Source organism: Oncorhynchus mykiss, chromosome 29 (assembly GCF_057628025.1).
Source record: "Oncorhynchus mykiss isolate SJ-2025 chromosome 29, ASM5762802v1, whole genome shotgun sequence".
Taxonomy (NCBI): Eukaryota; Metazoa; Chordata; class Actinopteri; order Salmoniformes; family Salmonidae; genus Oncorhynchus; species Oncorhynchus mykiss.
Genome location: NC_143050.1, coordinates 39089731 through 39105185, shown reverse-complemented (window position 1 = coordinate 39105185; position 15455 = coordinate 39089731). Strand labels below are relative to the sequence as shown.

At 43.4% G+C, this 15455-nt stretch overlaps 1 protein-coding gene across 1 annotated transcript in view; it reads left to right on the top strand.

The window, feature by feature from the left end:
- Window positions 1–8429, top strand: part of LOC149970442 (uncharacterized) — a 126527-nt gene extending 118098 nt beyond the window's left edge. Inside the window, exons 3-4 of the mRNA XM_090227178.1 lie at window positions 953–1119; window positions 1704–8429. Coding sequence (XP_090083304.1) covers window positions 1093–1119; window positions 1704–2579 — 903 coding nt within the window. The 5' untranslated portion in view covers window positions 953–1092 and the 3' untranslated portion in view covers window positions 2580–8429. The remainder of the gene's footprint in view (window positions 1–952; window positions 1120–1703) is intronic.
- Window positions 8430–15455: the final 7026 nt, after the last annotated feature.

Sequence of the window (15455 nt, the reverse complement as noted above, 5' to 3'; positions counted from 1 at the left end):
AATAACTTCAACAACAGAGATATGGCTGGTCGTTTTAATTGTGACATGTAGAGGAGTATGTGGTGCCGCCTGTAGTGTGTTGACGTTTTAATTACGGCATATGTTGCCATATGTTAGCTGCTGGGACTTTAAAATAGCATACAGGATACAGCCCTGAAAGTCAATGTCTAGTAGTTAAGGGCTGGAAGTTAGCCTGTAGACTTCTCCACCCTCATGTGAACTAAGATGAGGGAAACAGATCGCAGTTCTAAAACTGAGAAAGAGGCCTAACTAGAAACTAGCACTGATAAGGACAACAATAAATTGAAACATAAAGCACACATACTGTAGGAATGATTTCTCATTTACACAAAGTTGCACGCACTCACGTTTCTCACTTATTTCTTGCTAATGTACCAGTGCATGATTTACACCAAACGCTGAGTTACTTAAAAACACATCCAAAGGACTGGTCCCATAGTGTTTGTCATTGAGTGTATGCATGGAGTGTGACTACAGCCTTCACTCAAAAAAATCCTGGGTTATTAAAAACACCCAATTTGGGTAAATATTGGACAGAACACACATTGGGTTATTTTGACCCAGCCACTTGGGTTACAAACAACCCATTGTTTTCTTTAAGTTGGGTTGTTGATGCTGGGTTATTGAGCTATGATCCACCGGGTCAGATCAGAAGACTGCAGGCGTGGCTGTGTAGGGGCATGGCTTGCAGATAGTTGTTTTTGGCCACACGTGAGAGTAAATATCATTCCGGTTCATCTGTTCTGTTGTATTGTCAACACATGTTAAGGATCAGCACTCTGGTTTCTCTTCTTTATGCACAAGCAAGTGCGGTGGAGATTTTCTGGTGTTGCGTCCCTTTCTCTACTCTCTTCTATTTTATTTTATTTCGATGGACTAGCAGACAGTGCGTGTAAGAGTGACTTGATTGCAGTTGGTGCTGTTCCTCTAGTGCACGGACCACCACATCACCTGAAGGGCTGCGGAATAAGGAACGGTAACAGTGTTTTGACCGCGGCCATACTTGACACCCATATTCACGGACCACTCCGGACCACCCCCAGCATCCAGAACAGGACCAGCTACCTGAGGATGAGACAATGGACAGCAGGCCTTGAGGTGAGTAGAAGCACTGCTGTGACTAGCCTTTACTCCCTCTGCCCCCTTGTCCTCAGCAGGGCAGTTCTCCAGAGAGTTATGGGCTTTGTGCCATCTGACCTGAACCGCCTGGTGAAACACCCAAGGCCACAAGAATCATTGAAAGTCGAGACCACCCAGTTAGTAGAACAGTTTTGGTCAGAATTCAGACATTTCCAAGATTTGGCCTTGTTTAGTAGATTTAGAGCATTTCCACTTTCAGACACAGAATCAAAGGTAGTTACAGTACAGCTTCATAATGAATGCATCCAGGACTATGACACAAGTTTGGTTAAGTAGGTTCACCACCCTCAAGTTAGCTGCTAGGTCCTGGACGAAGACAACGTCTGGATTGGGGCATGAAAATGGCTGCTTCAGTTAAGACCCGTTTTAACTGGCACCAGTACCAGTACCAACACCATAAGAAGAGGCACAGAGGAGGGACCAAAGATTTAACCTTCACCCGGAGAAAGCAGTCCATAGGGGTGTGCCACCACTTACCTCCGGGTCTAGGGCTTCCTTCTGTGTCTGTACGCTCCTCAGGTTGTCCTTCCTCCCCTCTGCAGATCCAGCACGACCTTCCCCTGGAGCGAGCAGGCCACAGGCGAGTACTACCTTTGACCTCTGGGTCTAGGGCTCCTTGGTGGGTCTGCATGCTCCTCAGATTGTCCTTCCTCCCCTCTACAGACCCAGCACCTGTACCATCCCCAGTTCCTGGCTCCCGGTTCCTGGTTCCCACCCCTCAGTCCAAGCACCAGACTCAGCACCAACCTAAGTCCCAGATCCTGAACCAGCACCTCCAACACCAGACTGAGATCCAACCCATGGCTTCCAGTCCCAGCACAGTTCACAGTTTTCAGTCCCAGCACCAACCCCTTCGCCAACACTGGATACAGCAGCGGCCACCAAAACTGCCACTCCATCCAATTGCTGCCAGCCTAGACCCCTCCCCCAACAGAAGGACACAGACAGACCATCAAGCACTCCACCAGACCAACCTCGCCCCAAAAACCCCATCTCAACCAAGATCCAGCGTTCAACACCATAGTCCCCTTCAAGTGCATCATGAAGGAAGGACCCTGGGACTGAACACCTCCCTCTGCAACTGGATCCTGGACTTCCTGATAAGTCGCCCCCAGGTGGTGAGGGTAGGCAACAACATATCCGCCACGCTGATCCTTAAAACGGTGGCCCCTCAGGGGTGCACGCTTAGTCCAATCCTGTACTCCCTGTTCACCCACATCTGCATGGCTACACACGACTCCAACACCATCATTAAGTTTGCCGACGACACAATTGTGGTAGGCCTGATCACCAATAACAATGAGACAGCATATAGGGAGGAGGTCAAAGATCTGGCAGTGTGGTGCCAGGACAACAACCTCTCCTGCAAGGAGGGCCGAGGGCCGAGCATACCCCCATCCACATCGATGGGGCTGTAGTGGAGCGTGTCAAGAGTTTTGAGTTCCTAGGTGTACACATCACTAAGGACCTATCATGATCCAGACACACCAACACAGTTATGAAAGATGGCACGACAACGCCTCTTCCCCCTCAGGAGGCTGATAAGATTTGGCATGGGCCCTCAGATCCTCAAAAAGTTATACAGCTGCACCATGAAAAGCATCTTAACTGGCTGCATCACCGCTTGGTATGGCAACTGCTCAGCATCCGACCGCAAGACACAACATAGGGTAGTGTCAACGGCCCAATACATCACTGGGGATGAGCTCCCTGTCATCCAGGACCTCTTTACCAGGCTTTGTCAGAGGAAGAATCTAAAAATCATCAAGGACTCCAGCCACCCAATTCATAGACTGTTGTCTCTGCTACCTCAAGGTAAACAGTATCGGAGCGCCAAGTCTGGAACCAAAAGGCTACTGAACAGCTTCTACCCCCAAGCCATAAGACTGCTGAACAGTTAATCCACCCCAGGTGGTGAAGGTAGGCAACATTACCTCCTCAACAATGATTCTCAACATTGGGGCCCCTCCTGTATTCCCTGTATACCCACGACTGCATGGCCTCACATAGTTCTAACTCCATCATCAAGTTAGCTGACGACACAACAGTATTAGGCCTGATTACCAAAAACGACAAGACAGCCTACAGGGAGGAGGTAGGCACTTTGATGGCATGGTGCCAGGTAAACAACCTCTCCCACAACGTTAGCAAAATAAAGGAGCTGAATTTGGACTTCAGGAGGAACCAGGCTGGACACGAATCCATCCTCATCAAAGGGGCCACTGTGGAGACGGTCAATAACTTTGAATTCATGTTAAACACTGTTATTGTACACAGAGTGAATCCATGCAATTTATTTTATAGCAAATATTTACTCCTGAGCTTATTTAGGCTTGCCATAAGAAAGGGGTTGAATACTTGTAGAAAGAGGAGGAAGGGAAGCACTACTAAGGTACACAATAGTACATTTTGGTAGATAGAAGGTGCTCTATGGTAAAAGGGGTAAATTGGTCATCAAAAAGAAAGGAGGACCAAGGCACTCTTCATATAATTAATTAAAATGACTTTATTAGTATGGCATGTTCAATGGAAACAACGTTTTTAAAAACCAACACGTTTCGGCTGAAGGCCATGCAGGGGTTGAATACTTATTGATAATCAATACTTATTGATTATTGACTATTACTCATTATTAATTAATTTGTAAAAATGTAGAAATACATTGTTCCACTTTAGCATTATATTTTATTGTGTGTAGGCCAGTGAATAAAAGAAAAACATTTACTCAATTTTAAATTCAAGCTGTAGCACAACAAAATGTTGAAGATAGTTAAAGGGTATGAATACTTTCTGAAGGCACTCCTACCCCTAGACATTGGCTCGGTACCGGTACTTCTTGGGTAGAGCCTCGTTATTATGTTATTGTGTTACTATGTCCTTTCTTTATTTGTATTTTAATATTTTCTTACTTTTTAACTCTGCATTGTTGGGAAAGGGCCTGTAAGTAAGCATTTCATGGTAAAATCAACACCTAATGTATTCAGCACATATGACAAATACAATTTGATCGTAATTCCTATCAGAATACAACAATTGAAATAGTCTATTACCCACAACCTGTGTTCAGAGTGACTACTATGGCAAAATAATTGCAGTATTAGACTACCTAAACCATCTAAACTGGAACAACCATTTCAGTTACGGGTGCAGTAAATCCATCCCCTTACAGAGTGGATTAGGTTAGAAAAATGTAAGTTATTTTTGTATAGCATAAGATCAACGAATCAACCAATGTGAAGGCGGAAACATAGATATTAAACAAACTTCTAAAAATCAACCTTCAACGGAGCCTTCTGGGAAGAATGATAATGAGGTCCCTCCCACATATTTTTCACTCAGCAGGTTAACCAAAATTAAGTCAACACAGTCGATTAACAACAACACCATGCAGTGTTGATGCCACTGTGATTAAAGTAGCACTTAATTTATTCACTGCATGCGGTGTCAATTTCCATCCCACTCCTGTTAACCCCACTAGAATCAACACTCAGATATAACACTCACAACACTTGGTACCTTAAACACCAAGATTTTAACGCTTGTAAATTTGCTGTGTAGCCTAGCGATTTTTAGGCCCAGCCCTACATGGACCTTAAGAACATGGGAATGCAGCATCCTCCCCTGGACAGTAAGATATATATTATACGTTTACAGTTCCAGCACCAGCTCAGGGGAGGAATGTCCACTGAGGATGCTAGCTGTTTCTCCATCCATGTCTGTGATGCTAATAAAGAAACCGCCCTAGCAGCTGCCTTTCATAAACAGCCTGCTTGTTTGTAATGCTGACCCATTTGGCTGGGGTCTAAACCATGATTTCCCATAGGATCTCCACTATCCACAACTAGGATCCACTATGCACAACTACACAGCATGCACAGCCTCCCTCCACTCTCCACCCTAGCCTCCGCCCTCCTGGAAAACGGACAGTAACCGAACTATGTCCAACACTACTTTTAGGTCTCTAGTGCTGAAGGGAGGAAATGTTGATATAATTCAATGTCAGCTGAAGCAATCAATGTGATGGCTTCATTATAAAAACTACATCTGTTACACTGTTAATAATGCAATAGTCAAGTCAAACAGGCTGTCAGCAATCCCAGTTTCCTTTGATGAGTGAAAAGATGATTGATAGAGTTCAGACCTACAGTATATTTGCTTTGCTATAGTATTACATTCAAAAACACAGCCCAAGACAACACATTTGGAGTCCAAAGTTCTACCTGAACTTCCATTTGGGATCTAACCAATGAGGATCAGTGGTTCCTGGCTCCCTCCATCACCGTAGGGTCAGGGCTGGGGGGATCTGGTTGGAGGACACATCCTGGACACAAAGTGTATTTGGCCAATCAGGGCCTTGTCAGGGGTTAACTAGGAATCATGCCAGTAACAGAATACACAAGGGAAAGACAGAAAGAAAGAAAAGGAGACATTGTGAAAATAAGAGGTTTTTCTTAAAGCCAATTGTGATCTTTGGCGATGTTCTCTTGAGTGAGAGTGAAATAGAGAAAGTGAGAGAACATATAGAACAGAAGATAGTTGATGGTAGAGAGGGGAGAGAGAAAGAGACAGAATGAAGAGTGGGTAAAGACAGTACATACATGGGGAGCGTTAGGGAACAGGAAGCAATATATCTTGATTTGTACGAAGTGCTGCTGTGGGGGCACATACAGTATTTGTATCATGGTTTTGCTTTATATAGGTGTACGTGTGTGTGTATGCGAGTGTGCATGTGTCTGTGTATGTACACGCAAATTTGTGTGTGAGTGGGGCTGTGGCTGTTGGGGATTTTGGTAGGTTAGGCACTATGTCATCCTAGGTTCAGCATTGGTCATACTGGCTCCACGTGATTGGTTTACCCATCTCTGGTGTTCCCAGTATGAGAGTCCTGTGGGGTGGTCTGGCTGTTGAAGAGTCAGAGATAGTCAAATGATCCGAAGCGTCCGTCCTCTCGGTCCATCTTGCTGCAGTCACACATGGTAGAAACTCACAGTTTATGAGGAGCAAAAAAAAAGCAGGCCCTTCCAAAAATGTCCATTAAGACCACAAAGAGTGGTTAGGCAAACAAGGGTTCCTTTGTGCTGTGGCAAACATATTCCTTTCACTCAACGTTCTGGCATTCATTGTACCCGACGGAAAACGCAGCAGGCATTCATTTCCCCAATGTCATGTTCCATACTGGCACATGCACTGTATGGCTTACGGAATGGAATAAGAGTGTGTGTGCCCATGTGTTATTGCATTTGAGCGTACATACCAGTGGCGGTCGGTGCCGTTTAAGATGAGGGAGGACGATTATTATTTTTTGGAGCATGGCCTTATTTCTTATTAAAGCATATTGGATGACTTTCATATTCCATTTACCAAAGTTCAATGTAACATAGATAGGTCAAAATTACCTATACCCATCAGGAGGTTGCTACAGTACAACCTAGCCTATTATTAACGAAAGTTTACAGCATAGGTGCACAGGTCGAGAGAAATTTGAGTAATCAAGGTGACAGGCATTGACACATGCAATGCCGCCTTGCACACTCTTACCTGCATCTAGATTATCTAATGTGTAATCATTAGTCAAACATTTGCAAACGAGAGTTTCTATTGGACAAATTCAGGTATGTTTATCCCAATTTCATTCCGTTTGATTCCAGTTATGAAACATTTTTCAACAGAATCGATGGAATGATTACACCCCTGACACAGTTTCCTTCTTGCATCTACTCGCTCTCCTCTCACGTTTTCGGACTTTAGTGAATAACACATCAGCTGTCTGTGACCAGGTGAAAAAACCTTTCCAAGCCAAACCTTCATATCGTAACTGCTAACCTCTACAAACAGCCTACATCGTTGTCACCATATTAGCTAACGTCATAGTCAACATAGCTAGCTACTAGAACTAAGGCGTTAGTAAACCAGCTACTATCATGCAGTACAGTGTACAGTCAGCAAGCAGTTTAGCAGTTACACCAACGGGCCCTGGTGGCAAAAAAATTAATACAACCAAAAGCTTACCATGACTTGGAAAAGTTCAAGAGTTGGATAACCATAGCCAGCTAGTTAACATGGCATCCCTGTTTGAGCCGGGTGTTTGAGTAGGCTAAACCAGCTAGCTGCATTTGCTAGCTACGTAAGGGGAAAAATACAGCAAAATATATCTAGCTCTCTCTCTCTTTCTCTCTCTTGCTTCTATTTTTGAAGAAATGTATTTGTTCAAAACTGTTCAACTATTTGTCTTTCTCTCTGAGTCAACTACTCACCACATTTCATGCTCTGCAGTGCTAGCTAGCTGTAGCTTATTCTTTCAGTACTAGATTAATTTTCTGATCCTTTCATTGGGTGGACAACATGTCAGTTCATGCAGCAAGAGCTCTGATAGGTTGGAGGACATTCTTCGGAAGTTGTCATAATTACTCTGTAACTCCATGGAAAGTGTTGAGAACCACTAGCCTCCTAGGTTTTGTGTTGAAGTCATTGTACCCAGAGGAGGATGGAAACTAGCTGTCCTCCGGCTATGGCATGGTGCTACCCTACAGAGTGCAGGTGAGGCTACTGTAGACCTTCATTGCAAAACAGTGTGTTTTAAAAATTCTTTGGGATAGGTGTCCCTTCCATGGGATGGTTGAGCTAACGTAGGCTAATGGGATTAGCATGAGGTTGTAAATAACAAGACAATTTCCCAGGACATAGACATATCTGATATTGGCAGAAAGCTTAAATTCTTAAAGCTTAAAGTCCAATTTGCAGTAGCTATTACAGTGAAATATTACCATGCTGTTGTTTGAGGAGAGTGCACAATTTTGAACATGAAGTTATTAATGAACATATTAGGCACATTTGGGCAGTCTTGATACAACATTTGGAACAGAAATGCAATGGTTCATTGGATCAGTATGAACCATTGCACATACACTGCTGCCATCTAGTGGCCAAAATCTAAATTGCAACTGGGCTGGAATAATACATTATGGCATTTCTCTTGCATTTCAAAGATGATGATACAAAAAAATACAAAAGAACGGTTGGTTTTTCTTTATATTATCTTTTACCAGATCTACTGTGTTATATTATCCTACATTCCTTTCAAATTTCCACAAACTTCAAAGTGTTTCCTTTCAAGTGTCTCTGTACCTCTTTGCCCCCTTCTCCATGTCTTTTGTAACAAGCAGCCATATAGGTTGTCAGTCCGCTAGGGACCTGTTTTTAACGTATTAAGTGTGTATGTCTATCCTGTGTTACCATTTCGTTAGCTAGTAAACAAATAATGAAACCAATTTGTGTAGTACTGAATCATAAGTAAGGCCCAGGTTTTTGCAGATGCAAGGAGGTCACGACTGTTCAGAATGATGATATGATACAAGGTTATGATTAATACGTTGACTGTTTGTAGATGTGATAGGTAACAACCGTTGGAGTTTAATTTGGGAGATGGTAACTCTTTATAGAACCACTCTCTTGGTGCCCCAGATCCTAATGAGTTAATTGTTACATGATTAATTTAATTGGGTAACAATTAAACATATTTAGTTGATTAGATAAATAACAGTCTTCAGATTAACGTTGTAAGTCAAATCATGACATATGACACTGATTTGATTGAGACAAATTAAAAGGCCTTCTATTCAATAAGTATCATTACATTGCACAAAACGAGACAGTTCGATGGCTTGAATGCAACCCCAGACTCAAAATGGTTAGCCAGCCCATGTTTGGCCTGAAAGAGAACGTGTTAATTGTAATAGGAACATGGGAAATTCATAATTAGAAAACACTACTTACCCAGCTAGCACATAATGTTCTGAGAACCATATGTTTCTTAGAGCTTGGTGAGAGTGTGGTTGTCCTACGGATATTTTGCATACAACCTTCCTGCACCTTTCTGGGAATGGTGCAGGATAGTTACTTGGCTTTGGTATATTCTCAGTACATATAAGAAACTTGACAAAAAAAATGTATTTCATTACTTTAACAGAAAGTTTCCTAAAATACTTTATATCAAATCAAATCAAATGTATTTATTTATATAGCCCTTCGTACATCAGCTGATATCTCAAAGTGCTGTACAGAAACCTAGCCTAAAAACCCCAAACAGCAAGCAATGCAGGTGTAGAAGCACGGTGGCCAGGAAAAACTCCCTAGAAAGGCCAAAACCTAGGAATAAACCTAGAGAGGAACCAGGCTATGTGGGGTGGCCAGTCCTCTTCTGGCTGTGCCGGGTGGAGATTATAACAGAACATGGCCAAGATGTTCAAATGTTCATAAATGACCAGCATGGTCGAATAATAATAAGGCAGAACAGTTGAAACTGGAGCAGCAGCACAGTCAGGTGGACTGGGGACAGCAAGGAGTCATCATGTCAGGTATTCCTGGGGCATGGTCCTAGGGCTCAGGTCAGTTGAAACTGGAGCAGCAGCACGGCCAGGTGGACTGGGGACAGCAAGGAGTCATCATGTCAGGTAGTCCTGGGGCATGGTCCTAGGGCTCAGGTCCTCCGAGAGAGAGAAAGAAAGAGAGAAGGAGAGAATTAGAGAACGCACACTTAGATTCACACAGGACACCGATTAGGACAGGAGAAGTACTCCAGATATAACAAACTGACCCTAGCCCCCCGACACATAAACTACTGCAACATAAATACTGGAGGCTGAGACAGGATGGGTCAGGAGACACTGTGGCCCCATCCGAGGACACCCCCGGACAGGGCCAAACAGGAAGGATATAAGAATGGCGCCGGGGGAGAAGGCTGCCTTTTAGCGGGCTCCTAACCAATTGTGCTATTTTGTGTGTTTTGTCGTGTTGTTTGTAACATTTTTTGTACATAATGTTTCTGCCACCATATCTTATGACCGAAAAGAGCTTCTGGATATCAGTGATTATTCACCTCGAACTGGACAAAGGTTTTTCTTTAACGAGTCATCATTCGCATGAAGAGAAGATGCCAATACAGGGGACTTAGGTTGGGGCGCCCTATGAGAATTAGTCGGTGAGTGAGTAACCCGCCTCTACCATCTGTCCTATTGGCCAACGTGCAATCATTGGAGAATAAACTGGGTGAGTTCTGTTCAAGATTATCCTACCAAAGGGACATTAAAAACTGTAATATCTTATGGTTCACCTAGTTGTGGCTGAAAGACAACATGGAAAATATACTGTTGGCTGCTTTTTCCATGCATCGGCAAGACAGAACAGCTGCCTCTGGTAAGACAAGGGGTCTGTGTCTATTTGTCAAAAACGTAATCAAATATTAAGGAAGTGTCAAGGTTTTGCACATCTGAGGTAGAGTATCTCATGATAAGCTGTTTAGCGCTATTTACCAAGAGAGTTTTCATCTATATTTTTGTAGCTGTCTATTTACCACCACAAACCAATGCTGGCACTAAAATCGCACCCAACGAGCTGTAAAAAGCCATAAGAGAATACTCATCCAGAGCCTGCGCTCCTAGCGGCCAGGGACTTTAATGCAGGGAAACTTAAATCCATTTTACCTCATTTCTATGTGCAACAAAGGGAAAAAAATCTGAACATAATTCTATCCTCCTAATTCCTGCTTACAAGTAAAAACTAAAGCAGGGAGTACCAGTGTCTCGCTCAATAAGGAAGTGGTCAGATGACGCAGATGCTAAGTTACAGGACAGTATTGCTAGCACAGACTGGAATATGTTCCTGGACTCATCCAATGGCATTGGGGAGTATACCACATCAATCACCGACTTCATCAAGGTGGTACGGGTAAGTACCATCAGATCTGCCACGCTGATCCTCAACATGGGGGCCCCTCAGGGGTGCGTGCTTAGTTCACTCCTATACTCCCTGTTCATCCATGACTGTGTGGCCAAGCACGACTCCAATGGTGGTAGGCCTGATCACCAACAACGATGAGACAGCCTATAGGGAGGAGGTCAGAGACCTGGAAGTGTGTTGCAGGGACAACAACCTCTCCTTCAATGTGATCAAGATGAAGGGGATGATTGTGGACTACAGGAAAAGGAAGGCAGAGCATGCCCCCATTCTCATCAATGGGGCTGTAGTGGAGCAGGTTGAGAGCTTCAAGTCCCTTGGTGTCCACATCACCAACAAACTATCTTGGTCCACACACCAAGACAGTCGTGAAGAGGGAACGACAACGCCTACTCCCCCTCACGAGACTAAAAATACTTGACATGGGTCCTCAGATCTTCACAAAGCTGTACAGCTGCACCATCGAGAGCATCCTGACTGGTTGCATCACCGCCTGGTATGGCAACTGCTTGGCCTCCGACCGCAAGGCGCTACAGAGGGTATAGTGCGTATGGCCCAGTACATCACTGGGGCCAAGCTTCCTGCCATCCAGGACCTCTATACCAGGCTGTGACTCCAGCCATCCTAGTCATAGACTGTTCTCTCAAGCGGTACTGGAGCTACAAGTCTAGGTCCAAAAGGCTTCTTAACAGCTTCTATCCCCAAGCCATAAGACTGCTGAACAGCTAATCAAATGGCTACACAGACTATTTGCATTGAACAGCGTAAAAAAAGGGGGGCCCTTTTTTTACGCTGCTGCTACTCGTTGTTTATTATCTATTGTCTACACATAATCACTTTACCCCTACCTACATGTACATATGACCTTAAATACCTCAACTAACCTTTACCCCCGCACATTGACTCTGTACCAGTACCCCCTGTATAAAGCCTCGTTATTGTTATTTTATTGTTGCTCTTTTCTTTTTAACTTCAGTTTATTTATTTATTTATTTTTCTTCACTATTATTTTTCTTAAAACTGCATTGTTGGATAAGGGCTTGTAAAGTAAGCATTCAATGGTAAAGCTTTTGACAGAGCCTGGACTCGAACTCAGGAACTCAGAAAATATATGACTCTGTTCCCACAATTATTGTGAAACCAAAAAACATACATTCCCACAACTTCCAAGGAACCAAATGTGCTAGCTGGGTAATGATTACAAGACTAGGAGAAAGGAGACTAGAAAATGAAAAGTGATCAAGAAAGAAAAGGAGAGGGGATGAGTTGGCATCAGTTCTCTTGGATCAGTCTGTCTGGGCTATAACCCCATGGTCACTTTCAGTCAATAATCCTACCCCTCTCACAAGCCAAATGCCAGCTGCTGATCTTTGGCCCAGCAAGAGGTGATTTTTGAGAAGAATTCAATCCAAATGAATAATTTTTACATTGTACCCTTTTCTATTTTTTCATCAATATATTTTTCTTAGCATTTCCAGATGTTTCTCAGGAAATAAGCACATTTCTTGGCAGGACATAGCTCTCCACTGCAGGCACATAACACCCCGAGAACCATATGTGTCTTAGAGCTTGGTGAGAGGGTGTTTGTCCTATGGTTATTTTGCATACAACTTTACCACAACTTTCTGGGAATGGTGCAGGAAAGTTGGTTGGCTATGAAACATTCTCAGCACATTTAAGGAACAAAAAAAAAAGTAATATTCTTGTTATTTCATTACTTTAACAGAATGTTATTTTTTTTGTATTTTATTATTTTACCCCATTTTTTTCTCCCAATTTCAATTACGATCTTACCTCATCACTGCAACTCCCCAACGGCCTCGAGAGAGGCGAAGGTTGAGTCATGCGTCCTCCGAAACATGACCCGCCAAACCACACTCCCTAACATCCGCCCGCTTAACCCGGAAGCCAGCTGCACCAATGTGTCGGAGGAAACACCGTTCAACTGACAACTAGAGTTAGCCTGCAGGCGCCCGGCCTGCCACAAGGAGCCGCTAGAGTGCAATGAGACAAGTAAAGCCCCCCAGGCCAAACCCTCCCCTAACCCAGACAACACTGGGCCAATTGTGTGAGGCCCTATGGAACAGAACGTATTCTAAAGGTTCTAACATAGTTACGTTTCAAATCAAATTTGGTAATGTTCTAAGAACGTTCCCCAACTGGTTTAACATTGGGGATATTTTCAAATATACTGAACAAAAATATAAATGGTACATGCAACAATTTTTTATATTTTACTGTGAGAAAATCAGTCAATTTAAATTAATTCATTAAGCCCTAATCTATGGATTTCACATGACTGGGAATTGGGCCTCACAATGGGCCTAAGGAGCTCATCACAGTATGTCTGTGCATTCAAATTGCCATCGATAAAATGCAATTGCGTTTGTTGTCCATAGTTTATGCCTACCCATACCATAACACCACAGCCACCATGAGGCACTTTGTTGACAGCGTCGACATCAGTAAACTGCTTTACTACATGACGCCATTCGTCTGCAGTAGTGAGGCCGGTTGGACATACTGCCAAATTCCCTAAAATGACTTAGGAGGAGGCTTATGGTAGAGATATGAACATTCAATTCTCTGGCAACAGCTTTGGTGGCCATTCTGGCAGTCAGCAAAACTTGAGGCATCTGTGCGCAATGTAGAGTGGCCTTGTATTGTCCCTAACACAAGGTGCACCTGTATACTAATCATACTGTTTAATCAACTTCTTGATATGCCACACCTGTCAGGTGGATGGATTATTTTAGCAAAAGAGAAATTCTTACTAACAGGCATGTAAACAAATTTGTGCAAAATATTTGACAGAATATACACTTTGCATGTTGCGTTTATATATTTGTTCAGTATAGTTGGACAAAATTAGATCACCAAATTCTAACACTGCACCTCTGCAAGTCTTTCCCTCTCTCCATCTTTTTTCTTCTCTCTCTTTCCCTCTCTCTCTCTTATGACAGGATTTTTCAAAGGTTTATCAATGAACTTCCAGTGAATCTATACAGAAATGTTTTTGTGAAATAGAACAACTATGAGGAAACTGTTCAGACAAGGAGCTGGCGTTGCATGGCTAGGCTGCGCAACCAAACATGACCCCATGTATCCTATTCATGTGAAAATACTGTGACAGGAAACTCTACTCTTTACACCCGCAAAGTTCATTCGATCCCACAAGAATGCATGCAGGAGAGAGAGAGAGAGCGAGAGAGAGAGAGAGAATAAATATCTCTCTAGGCGCTTGGGGGTTTAAACTTTGTGACACACAGATTTCAGTCTCCTTCTCCCCAGATCAACTCTGCTTCCACCTTTCCTTCCCCTACTAATAAGCACCCAGCAAATGAGAGAGGCAAAATTATAGGCTAGTCAGCGGAGTGACTGCCCACTGCCTGCAGGAAAGTGAAAAGTTGATCCTAAACTTTGTCATAAAACATAGGCAGGCCTGCATTGTAAATGGATAACATCATCAAGAGATGGCTTACGACCACCAGCCAGGCTACTGTAGCTGTGAAAGCACCTAAAGGGCGTGTTCATGTATTGTCCACACACATACTGTAGGCCTATCTGTCTACAAATGGATGCAAGGGGAGGCAGATATAATTCATCTAAATAATGAGTCTATTATTCTATACTGCTTCTCTGTAACCTTGTAGGCCTTATCCCCAATAACCTTTTTTAATAGACTGTTGTTGACCATGTAAAGGTCTTAAAGCCAGCTGGCAGTTGACCATGGTCATGATGTTGATGCAGGGGAGTTGACCAGCGTTTGGGGCTTTTTGTTGGGACCAGCACAGCACTGAATAAGCCATGGAGCTCCACTGGGCTGCAGACAGCCCTGGTTCAAGGAGTACCTCAGCGCTCAGTTCAGCCTCAGCTAGCTGCGTGGAGGGGAGCAGAGCGGCGGTGACGACATATTTATTCCAGATGGAGAAGAGGACCGATCGACCAACAGACCCAGCTGCTGCTGACCTACGTTTCACATCTTTCCCTTTTCGCCCCCTGCTTTTCAAAATGAATCCCCCCTTCTTCTTTTTTTACCATGAAGTACAGATGGTTAAAAAATTGCCGTTCTTTCACTAATTTAATGAAAACAAAGCAAAAACAAAAACAAATAGAACAAACACCATGGATTTGAAGTGTTTTTTAAATTTTTTTTATTTAATGTGGATACTTGTGTCTATCCACATTTGTAATTTTGTTTAGGCTAGCCTACCTGACAGCGTGGGGTTTGTTGTCAGTGGTCCAGGGACTCTTGACTCCTGACTCTTCACCGATGCTGTCTGTGTTTTGACTGCGTTTCCTTTCATCCGGTTCTCATGAAGTGCACATACTCATTTCAATGGAAATCATGGAAACAGTCTTGGCTGTGAAAAAGGGCTCCCATGATCGAGAATTACTGAGGAGGGACTGGAACTGATGACACACAACACGGTTGAGCTCTGCGGTGCAGGGTGTTAGAGTTACGGGCCCCTCATGTCTTCCTCTAGAGCTGAAATTGAACATGACAAAAACCTAATATAACAAAGCCTAAAGAACTTGTTCACCTCTATACTGGCACAGAC